Genomic DNA, 14,858 nt, shown 5'->3' with positions numbered 1-14,858 from the left:
AGTATCCCAAACTTCATCTGCTGCCCCTTCCTTAGGAATTGTCTGGCTATTTCCAATCCCTTACTATTTCTCTATTATTTGTCTCTAATCCAAGGGAAGAGGGGCTTTAAACCAAAGATCATCAGCTGCTTATGATTTCAAAGCTATACAAGCATTCACTGTGATTTAAAGAGATCGCATTTGCCATTAGCAACAGAATAACTGTATCACTGTCAGTAATAGTATCCTATTTCCATTTAGCAAGAAAGCAATACCACATTAGTACTTCTATTTTGAAAGTGGAGAGCAAGCACTTGTCAAATTCGTCTGCAAGTTCCAGATGTTTAAGCATGCACAATTTCCCTTTAGTTTGCTGCTGCTTTTGATTAAGCATTAAAATAAAGAGATAGCAATATTGGGCTCCCATTGCACAATGCCATCCAAGTTGAGAACAAATTTCTTTTGTTTAGTGAAATCATATTATACCCTTCAGCAGCTTACAATTTGTATTACTTCACATTCCAATCACCTGAGAGAATACACTGTTGAATATTTATTTAGTTCAGGCAATTGTGAGGTCAGAAGCCCTAAACCTCACCCCTTCAACAGATATTTACAAACTAATTTCTGTTCTTGCACCTGGCCAGTAGTGTACATAGTGTTAGCCAGGAAGAGAAACTCACCAGGAACACCAGATTCTTAGTATAGGCGGAAGACCTGTTTAGATAGCCCACTTCAAATGTTGTGCATGATTTAGTTTACCAGTACATACGAGGGGAAGTAAGGAGGGGCTGCATCATCAGATGTATATCCCTTCCTGTCCATCTCTGTATCTACCATGGATAATTTGACAAAACAGCAGCAGCAATCTACTTACTATGAAGGGTAGTATGTGAGCTATTGCCAGGTGTATAATGGTTGTTGTTGCCTTCTTCCTCCATCTCCTTTTATCTAAGTATGTTGTATATTTCACTTCCCAGAGGAATGATTTTTATGTTCTAAAATCTAAGCTCTATCACGAGAAGAAAAGAGAGCTTATGCAGTTTTTGTACTCCAAACGAAGCTTGTCAGTAGCCACTAAAAAAGTCACAGTAGTCAGCGAGGTGACAAGTACACAATATTTAAGTTGGCAACTTAATTTCTTTTCTCCAAGTCCTTCTGAAGGTTGACAGGTGTTGGGAACTGGCTGATAAGGTCACCATCTCAAGCTACTTGTTCAGGGATAAGCACAGAGATAGAAGCTACAGCTACTTGAAAGGCTGCAAAATACCTAGCAATAAGTCTGTCTAATAGAACATTCCTAAAGCTTGGATATATCACAAGTCAGGTGCAGACGTGTATCAATTGAAAATCTTTATTTAAGAATACACATTTGACCATCTAAAAACAGTATAGAAGCATTCTGCATAACAAGTCAGTATACACTATTTTATAAACACTAATTTATAGGGAGATATACTGATCCCATCTACCATAGCAATCAGATATACCTCCAGAGATAAGAGTTCATATTTACTGTTATGTACTTTACAAGTGTCTTCAGAAAATATTGCTCTATTAAGACAATTGAATCTGTAATATCCATTGTAGGTACCAATATGATCATAATTAATGTTTAGGATTGGCTACATGGACATTAAAGAATGAACAAACCTTCCTGGATATCCTTCTCTCCCCTCTCCCCCGCCCTCCAAGTGAGCTGCATTTGTGGGTCCAGCAGCTTCCTGAATTTTATGCAGTAGAATCAGCATTTTGAGGGAGACTCTGGTACTAGCATCTTTGGCTCAGGAGTGTACTGATGTTTGCTGACAAAGTGATCTGTGAGGCGTTTTCTGGTTGCATCAACTTCCTCTTCAAAGGACTTCATTGTGCTCCTGCCAGTTTTGCACTTAAAGTAAATCCAGAGTTTTCTTTAGTATTTAAGTTGCATTAGACAGAAACTCAGAAGCTACCCAAGAAGTGCGATCTAGAACTTTCATTAGTGACAGTTACACTAACAAGGAACTAGCAAAGACTTCAATTAGGTCTCCCATTAGATTTATTAATGATGCCTGTCAAATGTCAATTAACTAAACAAGTTCAGTTCCTGTGGCCAACTATTACTTTATACACATCAGTAACGTGGCAGCTACCACTTAGGTAACCACAGGAGCAGGAAGGCTTCTCTAAGGTGTGATGTTAATGCCATTTTCCTTTGAATTCCGAAGAAATGATCAGTGAACTGGGTAAATGCAGAACTACTGAAAGAGAGGGGGCTCCCATTTGTCTTCTGTAGTTGTATTGGAAACTTGTTGGCACAACGGCACTCAAAACAGGGAAAATACAGGCATAACTCATTGCACACCATGTATAGCATGGACTCTGTCATCTTGAACTGACAGGGTTTCAAAGAGTGGTGCATGCTGAGTGGTGCTTCCAAGAACTGTTTGTACGTTATACCAGAAGGGATAGTACTTTTCCACCATGTAAAAGTGTTTGGCCAAGTTTTACACTATGCCCCCACCCCCATCTAAGCTACTCAACTTCAGCTATATGAATGGTGTAGCTGAAGTCAACATACTTACCGTGATGTCTTCCATGTGGTAAGGTTGATAGGGGCTGCTCTCTCATCGACTCTGGTACTTCTCTAGGATGAAAAGAGTAGCCGGAGTCGATGGGAGAGTGCTCAGAGCTTGATTGTGTCTAAGCAGATGCTGCAGTGTCAATTCACCATGTAGTGAAGACAAGCCCTTAGACTAAGTACATCCAGGGGAGCGATGTTTTGTAAGGAGTTAGGCACAGAGTGCCAGATTTTTGAACTGTTTTGAGACTTAAAGATGCAGATAGGCACTTAAGAACATTTTTTGGAGGAAAAAACAACAAAACAAAAACCATTCATCTGCAACTTTGTATCAAAACAATTTTCAGAAATCTGGCCTTGAGTTCCTAGATACTGCAGCCATGGCAGCTTCCTTCAGTGACAGAAATTTCTGCTCTCTCCCCTATATGGAAACGTCTGCAAGGGGGGCAGATTCTTATTTAGACAGCATCCTCAATTTATTGCAAAGCCATTAAACAATATTTATGCTAGCACTTACAAGAAAAGTCCTCAACCGCTCCATCTCCAGCATGTAGTACTCCTCCACTGTCAGATCGTCAAAGTTCTTAGTAAGGGATAAAAACCCACAGTTGTGAGGACGTTTGGAGTGTTCTACCCTGCAGCACAAACAAAAAAGTTTTGTTTGGGGACTATTTAGTCTTCCACAGCATTTGAGAGGAGATACAAGAGAGGGGTGCAATTTTACAGTTTTCTAATATGAAAGATGGTCTATTTTCTCACAGGCTTGTTTAATGTTCTCTTTTGCCCCTAAATAGCAGTAGTGATTCAACTTTTAAAGTGTCAAGAGGAGAGTTGTGAAACTATTTTTCCTCTAATACCAGATGGAAAAAGCAAAGTGAATTCTTTAAGATGCATGTGATCGACACCCACAAGTTAGTAAACCCCCAGCTATGTTTACTTCCACTATACTAGAATATTCATTTCAACAAGAGAGAAAGCAAGCATCTATTATGGTATGAATGCTTCACAATTGAGCAGCCTGAAGCAATTCTTTCCTTTCTGCCATTCCTCCTCCATTCTCCTTTCCCCAATTAGTTTTAAAAACTGTAGACCACACAACGTATAAACCAATTTTCATGAGTTCAGGGAAATGTACACTTCATTGGCCCTAGTTAGAATATTGGCTATATAAACAGTACCTCTATTCAGTCTGCTACCTGTGTTATTTAGAATCAGTTGCTTACTTTAGTAAGCGCTGCAGAGTCAATACAACTAAAAAGTAATAGCTCAGTTTTTCTACCTTCCAATAAGAATATAGTGACATTTCACTTGAGCCAGAAAGAATGAAGCTAGAGTTTAAAATATTATGTTGACCTCACAGTGTTGGCAGATTTTCTTCAACTCATAAAATGCAGAAGAGCTTTATATTCAAATGTCAAGAAGCAAAGAACCCTCAAAATACCAGTATTGGTTACTTTTCTGAATATAGTTATGCTGAACACAAAGAAACAAATGTTTTTTATAATAGAAAACTGAAGTCTGTTGGTCAAGTTCACATGCATGCTTTGGTAACTAAACCAGAATACACAGAGGAGTCCTGGGAACAAAATAATGCTCAAACTAGTAAATTAAGGGAACTATTCAAAGATAACTTGGAGGGCTATTTCAAGAAGATTGAATAGTTTCAAGTAATGAAAAGTGAGGAAGAATACAGGCAGATTGCTGCTTACTGTGGATCATCATTTGGCTCCCAGCCCTCCAGCTCTATCAAGCAGAAGAAACACTTTGCGACATCAGGTTCATTTGCACTTGGACAGTGGATAAAGCCAGCCCTGGCCATCTGCAGAGAAGATTTAGTTATGGTAGTACCAAGAGCTCCAAAAAGTTTGGCCCCATGTAATATACAGTGTGCAAATATAATGAGACAACAGTCCCTGTCCCCAGAGAGTTTGCAGTCTAGAGTCTCAGTCCTGGAAGCTACTCTTCACAAACATTGTGGTTGTCCAGTAAGGAGTACTAGTTTGTTAGAAACATAAGTTTAAAACAGACAACAAGGGGCTGCTAACAGGCAAAGGGGTTAGAAAAGAGGCTAAAGGCGATAACATGTTTTTGCATGGAATAGCTGTTCGCCGGTGCCCAGTTGGCTTGTTCCATATGTATTATAGAATATTACCCAGGATCCATTCAAGGGCCAAACCCTATATTGTAGCCTGAATAGTAGTACAGTACTAGAATAGCTTACCCAGAAATAAAAAAAAGTTTGAAGTTGTATTAATGCATGAGTCCAAGAACAACATTTGTTTGCTGTACCATGCATGGTTCTCTCTTCAGCTACGTCTCCACTGCAAATGAGGCAAAGCAGTTAATATTACTGCGCTTCATTTGCATACTTAATGAGCCATCATTTTGCACAAAAACACCGTCTTGCGCAAGAGGCGTTCTGCTGCTTCCCCCCCCCAGGAAGAGCGGCTCTTGCGCAAAAGCCCCTTGCACAAAAAATGGTGGCTCATTAAGAATGCAAATGAGGCACCGCAATATTTGCTGCTTTGCCTCATTTGCATATTTGCATAATAGAGGGCTATGTTTACACTGCCTTAGAGAAAACAAATGATGAAAATAGTCTAAAATATTTCAAGGTGGATTAATCAGTGGGTTAGGTTATAGTTTGTTGAACTAAACTGTCATTTACAAATATAATTATGTCCAGGCAATCCCACAATTAAAAGAAGAGTCTCACAAACAAAGCTAGATCTCTGCAGTTCTCATTATAGTGATCTTCCCAGTATAGAAAGTTTAGCAAGCTAGTTTCCAAACTAAGTGATAGGTTATATCCCACCAACAGGTGGTAAGTTTGTTATATTCCACCAGTACATACAGTAGAGCAATAGCTATCCCACCTATAAAGAGTTTTTGAAGGACAAAGTAGGGCATCCATGCTCTAAATACAGTAGACTTCCGATAATCCGGAACCTATGGGACCTACGTGGTGCCGGATTATCAAATATGCTGGACTATCAGGAAGTACTATAAGCTAGTTTTTTTTTTAATATATATAAATATATACACACACACAGTATATGAAGTGTTCTTAACCCTTTTATTGTACATACTGTATACAGTATACTGTAATGTTTTAGGTTTTTTTAAGACTTTTACCCTTTTTGCTTAGTTCACCTGCTGCCGCTGTTACCTTGTGACTCATTTTTTGCTGAAGCTCACTCACTAGGCTCTTGCCATTTTGATGCCAGACTATTAGGAGCACCGGACTATTGGATGCCGGACTATTGGAGTTCTACTGTAATGAGCCTTTTAAAGATACTTTACTACCTTTAAAGACAGTTAAGAGATAGAGATTAAAAACTACCATTATTCATGTTGGCCCCACATTTGTTGATGTTTGAGTTTCCTTCACAATTGCTCAGATAACTCCAAAGTATGCTTCATCTGAGATTTAACCCTAAAGATATACAGTGACTATATATCAACTGTGACTCATGTCAGTTTCAAAGCATTAGGGACCATAATATTGGAGCATTTGAATAGTATATTGTATGATTAAAGCACTGAATAGACATTACGTTTAAATGCTCCACTTTTATAAGTGCTAAAAGCCCAATAACAAGTTGTCTGATATTTCTCCTTTCTGCCAGATAAGGAGCACTAGATCTGTGTGGATTCTCCTCCCTCACCAATTAATCCTTCTCTCCTCCAAAATGCATTTTTCAGAGTCAGAAGTCCTAAATATAAGACCCATTTTAGATGGGGAAACTAATCAAAATGTTTCAACTTTGAAACTGCATTTTGACTTTGAGCTTAGCCAAGTTAAGCACATACAGGCACCAACAACAAAAACACCTAAAATTGTTAAATTTGGAGAAAGATACAACTCAAACATTTACATGAGCTCAAATGTTATGTTTATTTGAATTGAGTCTTAAGTCTGATAGCTTTTTAAAAGGCTGTTTTGTATGAACTTTAAATAGTTTTTCCAATTTTTTCTGTTTAGCCCCAAACCGAAGAATTCCATATTCATCTGGGTACTTCCTCAGTGGTCAAGTTAATCAATATCTGTGAAAGCTGCAGATTTCTACTACGTTGAAAAATCCACAAACAAAATAAAAACAAACACTATCCCCACACACTCATAGTTAATTTAGCTTGTGTTAAAACACGCAACTTAGATTCAGAAGTGAGGGAACACTAATTTACACAGAATGAAATCAAACTTAAATGTAATCAAGAAGTTTTACAAAAGCAAACCTCAGACAGAAGAGATTAAACCCTCTTCCTTATATCTGAAAGGTAGACTTCCATACTGATAGTACACAAACACTCATACAACTGCTGTACCTTTCCAGAACAGAGGACAGAATTAAAGCACTTAATTAAGCCTTCAAAAATTAGAGGGGGGAGGGGGGCAAAAGAGAGGAAAGAAATGAGAGGTCTGACTCTAATTTAACTTGAACATGTAGTTTAGAAGAATTTTTATTTAACATAAAAGTCTATCAGGGAAGAGCTTTAGTAATTGTAATGAAGTCTCATATGTTATTTTTATTGCTAGTTGTAGACAAAATTAGACATTGTCAGACTTACATTCTCAGGAGTACATTTGCAATTCTCCATAAAAGGCCAATCTGTGAAGGTTTTTATGCGATTCTCATACTCATACATGTCTCTAAACTCAATCAAATGCCTACAGGCTAGGCTAAGCTCTTTCAAAAAAGTCTCCATTGGAAGGAAAGAAAGACAAAAAAAGAAAACCTCACTAACAAACTGTTGTCTGATCCTCGCCCTAACCCATGTAATGCTTATGCTTTGCCTCGCCTCAAATTAAAGTCACTTCATTCATTGGCTTCATTGCTTCCACCTGTAAATATGAGGGCATTTTAGTTGAGTAAAAGCAGGTGAGTCTATCAGGAGACAAATCAAGAGAAATGAGGCCACAGTGGAATTTAAGCATCTTAGCATTAAAAGGGGTGTCTCTGTTAAACTCAAGAGCCTGTATTAGCTCAGTATTAAAGTTATGTATTTGATCATTAAAGTAACAAGAAATACAAACGTTAAGCTCCATATATCTAAATTAACCAGTCACTTTGCATAACTTATACACTCAGTTATACATTTAGCAATCTAATTAGAAATCAAATTGCTAGAAAAATAGTATATAATGTGGGTCACTTAACACTACTATTAAAAATCAACTTTTGCATTTCTTGACAGTTTCACTTTTCAGAGTTTAAACTTAAATGGTGCATTAACAATTTTGCATTTCTTTTCAAGACAACCAAAAAAAATGTTCTAGCATATGTTTTAAACTGTACTGTACTAGAGATGTGTTAAAATTTATATGTATTGCACCATGGAGATGGGCAAATCAGAAATTCCATTGGCAGTTATGAAACTGAAATCTTAAGAGAATCCTTTCTACTGTGTACTCAGAAGCTAATGTTTAAATACAAGTCACATATTTGTTTTCATATTAGCCATCAGTTGTGCGATTACTATGTCTGAATCCACATTCAGTTTGTATTTGTGCAACTCCTTACACGCATGCTTAATTTTATTATCAGTTTTAGTCCCCTGGTTTCAGTGGAACTACTGATTTTGTATTAACATAAAGCATATGTATGTATTTTTGCAGGATAAAGATTTTTGCTTCTGTAAGTTGCTTCTTGCAGCTGCACCTTCTGCCTGTGCAAAGTTCCATTGATTTCAGTGTAGGGGATTGCTGTGCAAAACAGCATACTGGACTGGATTTTAGGATTAATGGAAGTTGCTTGACTGATTGTCCTGGAAATTGAAATCCTCCATCCATAGTCCAGATAAAATATTAGCAGCAGCAATTCCAGCTTCCTACACTGGCCTACCAATTTTCATAGTATCTGTAGTGAAACTAGAGGTGATACTTCTAGAAATAAGATCATTCATTGTTTGAAAGCATTTAGTCTTCCTCTTTCCTAATTCTTGCTTCTTGAACTGCGATCCTGCCAACATTTACACACTGAGTTCAATGTGACTATTCCTGTGCATAATTTTACAAAAATGAGTAGCTTGTTTGACATTTATATTAAACTATTCAGAATGACAGGTTAATACAATACATTTGCTTTTCTAGATTATCCCGATGGTGCAAGAATTTATCACTGACAAACTGGGCCGTCCTTTTATTGAACCACCTCCATTTGATTTATCTAAGGCTTTTTCTGATAGCCACTGCTGTGCACCATTGATTTTTGTGCTGTCTCCTGGTGCAGACCCTATGGCTGCCCTTCTCAAGTTTGCTGATGACCAGGTATATTAACATTTCCAAGGTTCATTTTGATGATATCCTCGTGTGTGAGAAGCAATGTTTAAAAAAAAAAACCCTAAATATTAAAGTGTCAGAGTAAGTTAATAGAATGTACTTCTGATTTCTTAAAAATGCATTAGACCCAATGCTGTGATCTTGGGACACAAGTTCTCGAAATGGAAGATTGAAGCTGCCGCAATCTATCTCCTGGAGTTTGATTTAGAGAGTCTAGCTAAAACTTGCTAAATTGAACTCAGAGAGTGCCCCTGCCAATGTCTCATACTCCTGCTTCTGCAAGATGTAAGAGAGGCCAATGGGTGTGTTTGCTCCCATCCATGTTCCACTGTGGGAATGGCAGGGAAACTCTAAACAAGGTATGTCAACTCCAGCTATGTATTTAACATAGTTGGAGTTGTGTATCTTGATTCAACATTCCCTTTTAGTGTTGACCTGGCCTTAGTCACACAAAGAACTAATGAACTTTAGTGAATATTTTGAATGAATCAAGGTTGTACAACTGGCTTATTGTTTGTAACTAACATCATGTTCATTATTTACTGCACTGTCTTTCCCATTGTGATTTTAAGAACTGTTAAAATCATTAGTTTATGAAAAATAAAAAATGGTAAGTGAGAGTAAAAAATAGTGGTTTCAATCTTTTAAATTGTTTTCTAAAAATTTAAGTTAATTTTTGCATGTATTAATCTAAAAACACTTTATTACACAACCTAATGTAGTTATAAAGAAGTTTTTTTCAATGGCCTTGGGTGAACATGTACACCATAAAAACCAAACTTTTTTTATTTGAATTAGCCATTAGCAACATGACACTTGTTCAAGAAAGAAGTTTTCATAAAAACATAATATTGTAGTAATACCAGAAAATTGCCTTTTTCCAGAAAGATAAAAGACTTGTTTTTCTTGGTAATTACTCTGTCAGAATTCTGTGCAATTGGGAGTGACTGGCATACTGTAAATCTCCACTCAACAAGCTATAAATATATCCTGTAGTTTCTAATAGGACATCTACAGCCTCAAACAATACGATGTTTGGACAAGTCTATTTAAATATTCAGAATTTTACAATACAGGATTAAATTGATATGTAGCTAGAGCCAATTTGGGCAGGCAGATAGGAAATTAAACAGAACTGGAATGTAATGAAAAGAAAATGCAAGAGGGGTTTAAAATGCACTGCAAATCAAATGTTTGAAATGTAAATGTAGGTGTAAATTCTCATTTCAATGTACTTATCTCCCTGTGTATCCGATATCCATTCGTGAAATTATATTACTCTGATAACCATTTTTCAAGCTTTTCTTGGTCACATCGTCCATATTTAGTAAAAAAGAATAAGCCTGAGAAGCTGAAGTAAGTTACAAGATTAACTTTCCCTTCCTATTTGTTGATGGGAAATTCAGGCTCTCACCATTTTTTCCCCTTTCAGTCCTTTCAAGACATTGTATTATGAACACCTTTCTCTCAGTGAAGACGGGAGGCTTCATGAATGCTACCTCTTCAATTGATCAGGGGAGAGTAGCAAGTGAAGTTATACCAAGTGCTAAACACATTGCCTGTTCAACATCTTTGGTCCTGCCAGTCCACCTTCCAGAGACCATTTACACTGCTAGATTGACACAGCCTTTATTATAATTGTGATTATTATTGTAGTTATTTGTTTATGGCAGCACCCGTGATAAGCACCCATGATAAGCCAAGTGATTTTTAGACATACAGTAATACAAATCATATCCCTGCCATTGAGCGTTTACAATCTAAAAAATATTTATCGTAATATAAAATTGTAATATATCTATAACCCTTCTGCCAGCTGCAGCCACGTCCGGGTTCACTATCTACGGGTTCCTCTCTATCCATCCCACACAAAATTGGCTCAAGCCTCCACCCAGTAACCTGGGAAATTTACACACCTTTCCTAGGCACCTCTGAGAGGCAATGTTTCCCACTCGCAAGCACAAAGTCTGAGTATAGAAAAGAATTTTTTAATAAATAGGGAGGGAAGCAATTTGGTATTTATTTGGGAAAAGGCCACAAACAGAGTGCATCACCGAAACCATGAGTAGAAGTCCCACCCCAACTAGGTTGGGCAATGCCCTTTTTCTCTCAAGTTTTTAAGTCCACCAATGTAAATGTCCCTTTCACATGCCCAACCCTTCTCTGCACCCCACTCACAGTCACTGCCCTTGGTCAGGGCAGACTCAGAGTTCAGAGGTGCAGCCGCAGAGTCCATCTCCTGTCCTGAGTCGGAGGAGGAAAAGAAGGCATCTTAGTCACTCCACTGGTCATTCACCATCTGCTTGCTCACTGCTGGCATCCTGCTGGCCATTCATTTCACCTCTTCACCGCTGTTCTGCTGGCCACTCATTCATTGCACCTCTGCATCACCACCCTGCTGGTTGCTCATGGTGCTGCCAGTGCTCTGCTGGCCGCTCATTGTATGTCTCCACCACTGATAATTGGGTCTCAGTCACACTCCTCTCACTTCTTCTGCCAGCTTGTGGTGGATTTGGCTCTTGGCTCAAAGCACAGCCCAGCCACAAGAAATTCCAGCATCCACTGGAGTAAATTTAAATAATAAAAGAGACTCCTTTTGGAGCCTCTCTTTAGCTCTATCACTGAAAAAGTGGGGAGCAACAGGATGAACCAGTCTTACAGCTCATACCTGGCAGGTACATGGCTTGCTGACTCAGAGTCCTGTGCTCCCTAGCTTAACCTCACAGGGCTCTGGCAGTGTAGCCTCTGTCCATCCAAGTTTCTTTATGCTGACAGTGTCTCTCTCTTTTGTGACAGGCTAAGCACAGACTTTCTTCTTTTGTATTCCCACAATAATTACAGATATTGCAATTAGTATTAATACAATACAATGTGACCCAACTTCAGTCAAGTTGATTGCAATGAGCAAAACATTATTCCATAATTGAATATCTAACACATCTAAGCAAAGCAGGGGCAACCTGTATTTACATAGACACATTAGGGCTTTCTCTCTCATTCCAGCTAGCTGTAATGGAAGCATTCATTCAGACCCTACTTACATATCATATAGTGTTTCTTTCTTTAATTGGGAAATTTTAATTTCACAGAAGAGAGAAGGAGGCAGAATTTTCCTGGTAGAATTCTTAATAAGAAACTTCATCACCAAAAAAGGGTGGTGAAGGGTTTGATACTTAAGCTAGTGCATATAGACACTGAAAACCTGCATTTAGAAATAAAATTAAGTTATTTTATAATCCCAAAGATGTCCTCAAAACAAACTAAAGATTGAATAAGAGATGGTTTCTTATTTGGAGATTATACGATTTTTCTGGTTTAGACACTTTCATGTGTAGAATTTACTTAAAACATTTATATTATTGAATAAGTTTGAATTCAATGTAGTTTTATTCTTGCTTAAATAACAAAATGTGGATGTAAATTTGGTCAGTGTTTGGTGTATTTCTATAAACTGTCATAATATTTTTTCACTCAATGTGTTCTGTATGAATAGGGATATGGTGGATCAAAGCTGAGCTCTCTGTCACTGGGTCAGGGTCAAGGTCCTATAGCCATGCGAATGATAGAGAAGGGAATAAAGGAAGGCAGCTGGGTTGTTCTGCAAAACTGCCACCTAGCAACTTCATGGATGCCAACACTGGAAAAAGTCTGTGAGGTAAAAAAATTACTCGTTTTCTTTTCTTTTTTTTTCTTATAAAAACATTCTGCCTTACTCTCAGATCCACTCTGGTGTGTAAAGCAGCCAGAAAGCATACTTAACCTACTTCTTGAAGATTCCCCTTATGTAAAGGAATCACCAAATGCTCTTTCCTTATTTCCTGACTCTTGGGCTACATCTACACTATTCTTGTGCAAAAACTTGCGGGGTGTCTACACTGCATGTGCGTTCTTGCGCAAGTAAATTTACAGTACAGTGTTGGAAAACAGGGCTTCTTCCAGAAGAGTTATTCCTCTCCCCATGAGGAATAAGCCCTCTTGTACAAGAGGTCTTCCAGAAGAAGGCAGTGTAGACAGGCAACATGATTTTCTTGCACAAGAAACCCCTATGGCTAAAATGGCCATCAGAGCTTTCTTGCACGAGAGAGCGTCCACACTGCCATGGACGCACGTGCACAAAATCACATCTCTTGTGCAAAAACACATGGCAATGTGGACGCGCTTTTGTGGAAGACCTTTTGCAGAAGAACTCTTGCACAAAACAGTTCTTGCGCAAGAAGCCTGCAGTATAGAGGTAGCCCTGGTGTAGGTTGTGTTCTGTGGAGAAAGAATGTGGATCTGTGGCATCTCCCAAAGAGTAGGGCGTAAATTTAGAATAGGCCTCAGGCTTTCAACCACCTTTACCCATGTTCTTCTGCTACCATAACTGAATCTTTAGAATTTGGAGTTAAAATTTTCCACTTTTGGTCTCTATGTGAAGGTAAATTGTTATGAAATGTATGAGCAGAAAACTCTTCAACCACATCTGAGTACAAGAATATAAATAGGTTATAACTTTTCCATTAATAAAATAGTCTTGCAACATTATTTTTAACTGTTCTTAAGTCAAAATTGTTGACAATAAACATATGAAATTAAATATTGACTTTGTATGAATTTGTACAGTTTGCAGGGAAGAGACTCACCCTTTGCAACTCTAGAACTGGGGATAGCTGCAAACCTCCTAAGCATTCCAGTTTCTGCAAAGACTTACCTGAATGTTTAACCTTAAATATGGATAAGACTTTGCAGGACTGACGCCAACATTTGCAGGAGATATGATTATTTCTTTCAGATATGTGGGACATAGAAAATGAGTAGAAAAATCTATTTACCTCAGAGCAAACATTAAATAGTGTTTGTTTGTATAAGAATACTAAATTACTTTCAATACCAGGAACTGTGTCCTCAGTTGAAATACCACTAAGGGTGCATATACACTGCACCGTTATTTCAAAATAACTAGCATTATATCAAAATAATGCAAGCGACTACACAGCCATTCCATTATTTTGAAATAATTTCAAAATATGGATGGCTTATTCGAAATCTGTAAACCTCATTCCACAAGGAATAATGCCTATTTCAAAGTAGCTATTTTGAAATAAGGTGTGTGTAGATGCTCCACTGGTGCTATTTTGAAATAGCCCCTCACCAGGGCCATTCTAAGTTATCCCTCCCCAGTGCCTCCTAGAGCTCTAAATCGAGATAGCATGTTTACATTAGAGAAACCTGCCTTGGACTAATTTTGAGGCTTCTCTGCAGTGTAGACATGCTATTTAAAAATAAGCTATTTTGGAATAACTATTCTGGAATAGCTTGTTTTGAAATAAGTGTGCAGTGTATGAGCAAAAAACTCTTCAACCACATCTGAGTAAAAGAATATAAATAAGTTATAACTTTACCATTTATAAAATATTCACACATAACTGTAGCTACCACTTTAATTATGCTTTAAATTAGTAATTCATAAATATTACACTGGTATATTTTCACATTTTAGCTTGTTTTAATAACAAAGGTTGACATGTGTAATCCTTTTAGATTTCAGTCACTGTTTTTGTGTGGTGTTTTCTTTTAGGAGCTGAATCCTGATACAACACATCCAGATTTCCGAATTTGGCTCACCAGTTATCCATCTCCAAATTTTCCTGTCTCTGTCCTTCAGAATGGAGTGAAAATGACCAATGAAGCACCAAAAGGTTTACGGGCTAATATTATCCGTTCATATCTGATGGATCCAATCTCTGACCCTGAGTTTTTCAACAGTTGCAAGAAACCTGTTAGTATTGTATTGGTAGCCTTGTTACTTCTGTTTTCATTACTAACAAAGCAGATAAGATAAACCTCTAGCTGTTACATATATGAGTGTTGGGTAAAAACTACTGTATTAATCTTCCTGCACTGCAGTGGAATTGGTTTTGATTACTGACTTCACTGAAGTGAATTATATTAATATTTTATTTTTATTATACCACTGGTCTCACTCTGTCTCGGCAGAGATTTTTGCGGCATGCTATTAATAATACAGCTTTCTATTTAAGAAGCTAGAAGCAAGTA

The 14,858-nt window shown here is 37.6% G+C and overlaps 2 protein-coding genes across 7 annotated transcripts in view; one reads left to right on the top strand and one right to left on the bottom strand.

The window, feature by feature from the left end:
* Positions 1–14,858, top strand: part of DNAH7 (dynein axonemal heavy chain 7) — a 244,255-nt gene that overhangs the window by 211,995 nt on the left and 17,402 nt on the right. For all 5 annotated transcript variants that reach the window (XM_075934216.1, XM_075934215.1, XM_075934214.1 and 2 more), the window contains 3 exons: positions 8,634–8,810; positions 12,316–12,477; positions 14,380–14,580. In XM_075934216.1, coding sequence (XP_075790331.1) covers positions 8,634–8,810; positions 12,316–12,477; positions 14,380–14,580 — 540 coding nt within the window. The remainder of the gene's footprint in view (positions 1–8,633; positions 8,811–12,315; positions 12,478–14,379; positions 14,581–14,858) is intronic.
* LOC142830252 (baculoviral IAP repeat-containing protein 5.1-like) lies at positions 1,320–7,325 on the bottom strand. Of its 2 annotated transcripts, XM_075934224.1 has the most exons (5): positions 7,112–7,325; positions 4,249–4,358; positions 3,057–3,174; positions 2,544–2,605; positions 1,320–1,867 (listed from the first exon to the last, which is right to left on the bottom strand). In XM_075934224.1, exons 1-5 carry the CDS (start codon positions 7,247–7,249, stop codon positions 1,843–1,845), a joined length of 453 nt encoding a protein of 150 aa, XP_075790339.1. In that variant the 5' UTR covers positions 7,250–7,325; the 3' UTR covers positions 1,320–1,842. The 2 variants fall into 2 exon arrangements, with proteins under 2 accessions (XP_075790339.1, XP_075790338.1); XM_075934223.1 differs by lacking the exon at positions 2,544–2,605 and having other exon boundaries at positions 7,112–7,321.

The sequence above is a fragment of the Pelodiscus sinensis genome, chromosome 7 (assembly GCF_049634645.1).
Source record: "Pelodiscus sinensis isolate JC-2024 chromosome 7, ASM4963464v1, whole genome shotgun sequence".
NCBI lineage: Eukaryota > Metazoa > Chordata > Testudines > Trionychidae > Pelodiscus > Pelodiscus sinensis.
Note: the sequence above shows the minus strand (reverse complement) of the source record. Positions and strands in the feature narration are given on the sequence as shown.